The following is an 8,091-nucleotide window of genomic DNA, read 5'->3' as shown; positions in this document are numbered from 1 at the left end:
GTCAAAGTACAGAGCATCTCAGACCTTCATGGGAGAATTTTTTAAGATATATTGACAATCAGACAGAGGCATGTGCAGAGGCCAGAGATAAGAGTCTCTGAAGGGATCAGAGGGCCTTACATGGGAGTCAACTGTAGGCAGGACTTCAACAAGAGGTGCCATCATGTTTCCAAAATGTAAGTATAACAAAATTCAATGTCAGAAACCATTGGCATCTTCGTTAGGGCTTCTATTGCCGTGAAGACACACCATGACCACAGCAGCTCTTTTAAAGGAAAACATTTAATTGGGGCTGGCTTACAATTTCAGAGGTTTAATCCATTATCTTCATGGCAGTGTACAGGCAGACATGGTTCTGAAGAAAAGAGATGAGAGTTCTACATCTTGATCCACAGGCAACACTTCCTCCAACAAGGTCATACCTACCCCAACAAGGCCACACCTCCTAATAATGCCAGTCCCATGGATCAAGCATTTAAACACAAGAGTCTATGGGGGTTTTCAAACCACCACCAATTATCTAAATTATTTTATTATTTAGAGATGCTGGGAGTTGAACCCACAGCCTTGCACCTACTAGGTGCAAGCACACAACCATTGAGCTAATTCTCCAGCTCAAGATGTGGATTTTAAATATAAAAGGTCCCATAAACATATATAGTTCTCTCAGTTGGCTCAAGGAGAAAATCTATACAATTTTAATACAACCAAGCTTTCCCTGGGCTGTCTCTTTATCTCCTTCCCAATTTTTTGAAAGCATATTTAAGAAATGCTTTTACAGATTATAAATTATACATTTAGGTCTTAGCTGAATATTAATTGGAACTTTTCCAGGCTGAAATGACCCTGGGGTAAAATAAGCAAGCAAACAAACAAAAACAGTACTTCTGTGATAAACATTGGGTATAATACAATAACAGTCTTTATGATGGGGTGAGGGAGGAGAGGAAATATGCTTGCTTGCATAGAACTGGTTTGAGAAAAGCTGAGGCTTAAAATGTATCCTGACGAGTAGGTTTGCTCTACAAATTTAAAATGTGGTCTCCAATAAATTCAGAATGTGCATAGTAAAAATGAAAGTTAATTATGTAGACTCTATAAATGTCTGAGCTTGAGGCCCAGACCAGTCCCTGTTAACTGAGATGCCACTGGCTGGACTCCCTGATGGCTGTGACAGAGTCAGTTCTACTAATTTCAGATGGTTGCCTTAACCTCTAAGATTGCAGTGGACAAACAGTAAAGTGAGGCAAAAAGAGGGAATTTTAGTTCCAACATGGGGGCAATAATCCAGACAAAAAGAAGCAGTAATACAACCCCCAAAGTAGAAACCCCTAGGCCCCATCGACAGCAGGATGCCAGCCAATCAAGAGAGCCTGGGAGAGTCACAGCTGTCAGTTCTCAGAGCCCTCCCCCAAGCCAGTGGAGAGCAGTCCTTTGGGGAGAGTAGTTCCCAGAAGCAGCAGGTCTCAGAGGACAGAAGTGTAAGTAAGTCCTGTCCACATGAGCTAGTCCCTCTGCTGCAGCTGCACGTTGAGTTTTAGTGGATGAAGCAGGAATGTGCTCCCAACCTGAGCTGGAACATCAAGTCTGGGGTAGTCCATTTCCAGACAGTCTTGAGGGCAGGCATCATCAGTCTCCCTGCTCTTTCTGTTCTGACAAGCAGGGCAGTGTGTCTGACTCTGATGTCCCCAATCTTCCTCTGATGTCAGGTTGCCTGGGTACTAGGGCATCAGCCAGAAACAGGAGCCACATGAGAAGCAGACCGAGGAAACGTAGACTTACATGCTGATTGGCTGGGCTTCTGCATGCACTGAGGTGGAGAAGCCAACCAGGATAAAGTCTGTTAAAACCAGAGAAGAGAAAATCAAAGGCTGCTACAACAGGGAAGGTGGCACCTGTCCCTTCTATGTAAAAGAGGAAGCTGTGAAGGGCGGGTGGGGACTGCATTGTGTCCCCAGACTGAGGAGAGATGGGGACTGCACTGTGTCCCCAGACTGTGAGGAGAGATGGGGACTACACTGTGTCCCCAGACTGAGAAGGACAGATGGGGACTGCACTGTGTCCCCAGACTGTGAGGAGAGATGGGGACTACACTGTGTCCCCAGACTGAGAAGGACAGATGGGGACTGCACTGTGTCCCCAGACTGTGAGGACAGGTGGGGGACTGCACTGTGTCCCCAGACTGAGAAGGACTGATGGGGACTGCACTGTGTCCCCAGACTGTGAGGAGAGATGGGGACTGCCCTGTGTCCCCAGACTGTGCCTGAGGATTTGCCTGCACCCGCATCTGGAAGCCAGAAGGTTTGTTCCTTGTTTTAGTTGCTGTTTATTTTCAGCTGTGTATTTTGTGTCAATGGCTCTCCTCTCATCAACTGGAATTCCCTGAGAGACTCCCAGATGACAGGAATACTCCCATGGAGAAACCTCCACTATTTGCCACCTCTCTCTAGACGAGGGAAGTTTCTGACCGGGAACGAAGAGCTCATAGCAGGCAGGGTTTCCCATACCTCTCCTCCCGCAGCTGTATGTGTCCACATAAGAACAACAGCATAAGGATCACAGGATCATGGTCTCAGTGTCTCGTGGCGGGCCACTTTAAGTGCAAGGAAGCCCAAGATGGGGATTCTCAGTGACTGTGTTCACCCTACTCTGCACTGCTCTCCAAGCTGGTTCATCTGAAACTTAGTTCTTTGTCACTTCGTCTCCCGTCTCTTCCTGATCCAACTAGCTAAATCTATCTCCAACACACCCGGGACCACACCTTCCTCCCTACCCTCCTCCACTCTCATTCTCTGGTAAACATCTTTTGCCTCTTTATTAATTCTAGCTCGACATTGTAGGTTTTTCATGAGCAAGATAGTTTTACATGTTTTAGACAAGGACCTATAATCATTGTGCTTTTGGTTTTCGAAGAAAGTTTTTCAGCATCTAGGAAGAAAAGGTTTTTAAGATGACAGAATGAAGAACAGGCAGAGCCAGGCTGTGGTGCCCTCACCATTAATCCCTGTACTGCAGAGGCAGAGGCAGATGGATCTCTGGGAGTGACAGCCTGGTATATAAAGCAAGTTCCGGGATAGCCAGAGCTGTTACACAGACAAACCCTATCTCGAAAAGCAAATAAAAAATAAATAAATGAACAAGAATGTAGGAAAAAACCCCAACAACCTCACGTTAGGGATTAACAAACATTAACAACACAAGACTTGGGTAGCCCAGTTGGGAGAATAAACAGAATGTAACAGGATCGAATGAGGAGGCACACAAAACACCCAGAGGAAGTCATCTGGGGACCATCCCATCTTTGAGGCAGCCACATTGGGTTCCAATTCAGCTTTCACTGCAAAGACATTCCCTGGTGAACATTCTAGCTTCTCATTCCCATGCAGGCACTTTTACACCTTGGGACAAACAATAGTCAACTCTGTGGGAAATAGACACGACCTTCTAGCTGTTCTAAAGAGACAGTAATGTTACTCTTGGGCTGTTTTGCTCCTACTTTTTCCTCTTGTTTATGAGTTGAAGGACAAGCCCATCCTCAAATCTCAAATACTAAGAATTGTAAGACACTTTGAAACAAATATGCTTGTTTCTGAAGTTTAAGGGACTATACTTCAGGCTCTACTGGGTAGGTTTTTGTTAGTGTGACGTAAGTTTGAGTCATCTGGAAAGATATCCTTCAGATAGCCTGTAGGCAAATCTGTGGGGGGCATTTTGTTGTTTAACAATGGATTTAGAGGGCACAGCCACTGTGGGTAATATTGCCACTGGACAGATTGCCATGCGGGGTATAAGGTAAGGAGCTGGGTATAAGCAAGGGATCAAGCCTGTAAAATACATTCTTCTATTGTATCTGCTGCAATTCCTGCCATAGGTTCCTCCTCTATTTGAGTTCCAACTTTGGATTCCTTCAATGATGGGCTGTGATTGGGACAAGTAAGCCAAATAAACCCTGTGCCCTCACCCCATTACTTTCTGCCAGTGTTTTATCACAGCAATAGAAAACAAATTAAGGCAGGATACTGTACCATGATTGTGGGGTATTGCCGTGACAGAACTGACCAGGCTGGTTTGCTGAGGATTGTGGAAATGGTTGCGTTCAACCCTACACTGGAAATCCTTTGTTCTCAAAGCTTGCTGGGGTGTCCTGTGGGGCATAGCTGAGAGAATGCAAACAGTGGAGGCCTGGATGGTGGTGTTTGAAAGAGAAGCAGACTACCACAGCCATCTGCTCTATGTTCTGAATCAGTAACCTGCAGTTTCTGGTCAGCAGAGGCTGGAGAATCAGCTTTGATTAACAAGAGACCAGAACCATGAAAGTGAAACCTTGCTTAGATGGGATAATTGAAGCAACTTAGCTTACACTGAGACAGCAGCAATGCTGAAGACACAGGCATCATGGAAGCAAAATCTCCTGGAAAGTAATTCCTCGGGGTCATCACATGGAAGCTGTGGTCCAGTGGTGGCAAAGGCCACATCTCATGCTGGCAGCCAAACTCAATAATGTGTAAGAATTTCCCATGTGGTACTGGGTTAGGATGCACAAAAGCTGAAGGGTTGGAGGGATGCAGAGAGCAGCTGAGGCTTGGCATGTGAGAGGCTGGGAGACACCATTGGTGAAGATGTTGCCTCCTTGCAATGCAGACCCCAGCACAATGGAGAAAAACAGTGACAAGTGTGGCTTGAGTCAGGCTGACCTGACAAGATAAGATGTGTGTGCTGTAGATGCCACAGGAACCCAGAGGAGGAGTGGCTCAAGAACTTTGGAGCCCAGAAGATCCTTAGTCCTGGGCTTGGGCTACTAAACCACAGTTCCTGATATACACTGGACTGTGGTTTTGATTTTATTTGATTGCGACTAAGTCCTGGCTCTTTCCTCTTGGGATGAGAGCAAATTTAAGTTGTTTTTGATTTTATGGGAGTTCACATCCCACAGTCTCTAGATATAACCTACCAATTCGTTGCACACCAAGAGCCTAAACATAACTGTCTATGTACAAGGACATGAGGAAAACCATAGACCAAAGCAAATATAGAAACATACCTGGACCATGCCTTGCACTTCTTGTCATCTTATGGTACCGCCTCACTTTTTGGGGTGCACCTTCCTTGGACTCTTTTTGTGGGGTGACATGCAGCAGCATAATCTGAGAATGCATTTCCTAAACCTCGTCTTCCATCTTGCCCAGCCCCTGGGCTGCAGGGAGCTTGAGGTTGAAGTCCTGCTGTGTCCCAGGCCACTTAAGGTCTTTTCTGACTCAGAGCTAGTGGAAAAGCTGCTCTCTTCTATAATTATCACAATGTTTCTTGGCAAGTAAATACACGGAGCAGTCATAGAGCGTTTGTGATCTCTGCCCTGGGTGGGTGTCTTCTCCGGTAGGTCAGGAACATTCATCCCCCTCCTTTGTCTTAGAAGAGGGTTTCCAGAGGATGGGACTAACATCTGAAGGAAAGGTTCACTGGCCCTCCTCTTGAGTGGCAGTGGGGGCATGTCAGGATTTTCATAAGAAGGAAAAGGTGTTGCTCCTGGGTTCATGAACTTTGTGTGGACATTATTATCATTGTCCTGGCATACCTGACATTTAAATAGATGGTATGCAGCCATTGTTTCATTGAACTTTCTATGTTTTAAAGATTCACTTATATCCTGAACATTAAATCCAATGTTTTGCATGGCTGCTACAATCCCAGGATCTGGGCAGCTGGTGACTTCATTGGGATGAATTTTAAACATCTGCTCCCCCTTTTGAAGCCATGGGTGACTCATGAGGTCCCGGACCATAGGCCTCTGTCTTGCGTTCATTTTTAGCATTAGACTAATCAAGCTCCTCAATTCTTTGGAAAGCTGATAGGGGATGTCATACCGCCCTTTCAGAACTTTTTCTCTAAGTTCTGACAAGGTGGCCCCTCCAAATGGGACAATCCCTGTCACCATGTAATATAGAAGAATCCCCAAGGACCAGATGTCTACTTTGGGGCCATCATAAGGGATGCCTAGAAAGACTTCCGGAGGAATGAACTGGAAGGCTCCACACAGCCTTTCCAACTTTTGCCCAGGCCTGAATCTGGCACCTAGGCCAAAGTCAATAATTGTCGCCTTTCCCTGCTCATCTATTATGACATTGTCTGGCTTAAGGTCTCTGTGAACGATGCCTTCGTTGTGGCAGTAGCCTATGGCACTGAGCAGCTGAACAAATACTCTTCTAGCCTCATCTTCCTTCAGGTATCCACCCTTCCGGATGCGTTGGAACAGCTGTTCTCCCTTAGCCACTTCCATAATTAAATAAATGTTATTTTCTGTTTCTATCACCTGCAGGAGGGAAACGATGTTAGGATGACTGAGAATCTTCATGATGTCGACTTCGGATATCTTGGACTCACACCACTTCTCCTGCTTCACCAGGGCTTTCACCGCGACTGTGGCACCCGTGAGACGATGCTGAGCCAGCATGACCCTGGCCGTGCCACCCTGGCCTAAGGCCTTGAGGATGGTATACTGCCTGGTGAACACCTCTTCATCAAAGAGGTTGGGCACTGTGCTGGACTCTGACAATTCGTCCTCACTGTCGCTGGACAAGGTTGTTATCAATGTTGCTGTCAAAATAAGGGGTGGGGAGGAAAGAAGATAAAGGGAGTTGTACAGAGGCATGAGGGATGAAAGCAGCATCCGGGGAAATAAAGTAAAAATGCAGGACAAAGGGGACACCCCACAAAAACGTAGCTTTTAAACTAAAGCACCAAAGGCACACAGACAAACCCAAAGTCCACACCCAACCAAGACCTAACCCATAATCCAGCGAAGACGAAGGGTCACAGGTCAGGAATGTTCTTGATGTTACTCGAAAAGCTGAAACAGGAAGTAGGAAATAGGGAAGGAAATGAATGGCTCAAGAATGATTGTGAAAAAATATACAAAATGAAACAAATCTAAAATCAATAGCCCAGACCAAAGACCAACTACTTATAATACCAATAAAAGAAATCTAAGATAAGGCAGAACTCCTGAAGAAATTAAAACAGAAACAGTAGCACACAAAAATCTATTAAGTAAATTGAGGCAGACAGGCAAAAGTAAATAGCAGACCAAACAAATATGAAGCATTAGAAAATCAAAACTAGCCATAAGCCAGGTCAAGTGTACTAATGACCTATGACTATTTTTAAAAGTAAAAAGGTTAAAGAAAAATGAATGAAATTTTAAAATATAACAAAAATTCAATTCATAAAAAGTAAAAAATGCCCCCCAAACACAACTATTGAACACCCAAGAAAAATAAAACCAAAGGAAAAATAAGAATATAAGAAGAAAAATAAGTAAAACTAAAAATAGAAAACCAAGTTTCTAGGAGCTAGAGCCTCCTTTAGTAAAGAATTTTCCTCACAAGCATGATGTCCTGAGTTTATCGCAAAGTATCACTCCCCACTACAAAAATAAAAGCGAAAGAACCACCCACCCAAAATAGGTCCAGTGTCAGTAGCTTTAATCTCAGCATGTAGCTAACAAAGGCAGATCCCAGAGGCTTCTTGGCCAACCAGCCTAATTTAAGTGGCAAAATGCAGGCCAGTGAAATATTCTGCTTCGGAAATTAAGGTTATCAACATACCTTTAGTAAGTCAACTGAAGGTTGAGCTCTGGCCTTCCCCAGTAGTTGCACAGAACAGGTTGATGAACTCACACCCACTCACAAATACACAAGGATGTATATGCACAGAGCACACACACCTACACACAGTCACACAGTCTCACAGTCTCACACACATACATGCACAAGGATGTAAATACACACAGCACATACACCTACACACAGCACACAAACACAGACACCTACACACAGTACACACACCTACACCTGTACACAGTCACACAGTCTCTCACACACACACAGCACCCACAGTCACACAGACACACACACTTCACACACACTACATACAAGCACTCACGACCTCACTAGAGATAAGTAAATTGCACAGGTAGAAACTCCAAACCGCCTCTCTACACCCACAGAAACCTAGGGCAGGCCACACCTTTATATCTTCTGGGTGGACTATCTCACAATGGCTCCTCATGAGGTCATAATAGGACATGCGCGGATC

At 44.9% G+C, this 8,091-nt stretch overlaps 1 protein-coding gene across 2 annotated transcripts; it reads right to left on the bottom strand.

The window, feature by feature from the left end:
• Nucleotides 1–383: 383 nt before the first annotated feature.
• LOC101827812 (sperm motility kinase Z-like) lies at nt 384–6,846 on the bottom strand. 2 transcript variants are annotated; one of them, XM_040728244.1, is made up of 3 exons: nt 6,784–6,846; nt 5,042–6,591; nt 384–1,840 (listed from the first exon to the last, which is right to left on the bottom strand). In XM_040728244.1, exons 1-2 carry the CDS (start codon nt 6,785–6,787, stop codon nt 5,084–5,086), a joined length of 1,512 nt encoding a protein of 503 aa, XP_040584178.1. In that variant the 5' UTR covers nt 6,788–6,846; the 3' UTR covers nt 384–1,840; nt 5,042–5,083. The 2 variants fall into 2 exon arrangements, with proteins under 2 accessions (XP_040584178.1, XP_005065788.1); XM_005065731.2 differs by lacking the exon at nt 6,784–6,846 and having other exon boundaries at nt 5,042–6,695.
• Between the last annotated feature and the right edge of the window lie 1,245 nt (nt 6,847–8,091).

The sequence above is a fragment of the Mesocricetus auratus genome, unplaced genomic scaffold (genome assembly GCF_017639785.1).
Source record: "Mesocricetus auratus isolate SY011 unplaced genomic scaffold, BCM_Maur_2.0 Super-Scaffold_100018, whole genome shotgun sequence".
NCBI lineage: Eukaryota > Metazoa > Chordata > Mammalia > Rodentia > Cricetidae > Mesocricetus > Mesocricetus auratus.
Note: the sequence above shows the minus strand (reverse complement) of the source record. Positions and strands in the feature narration are given on the sequence as shown.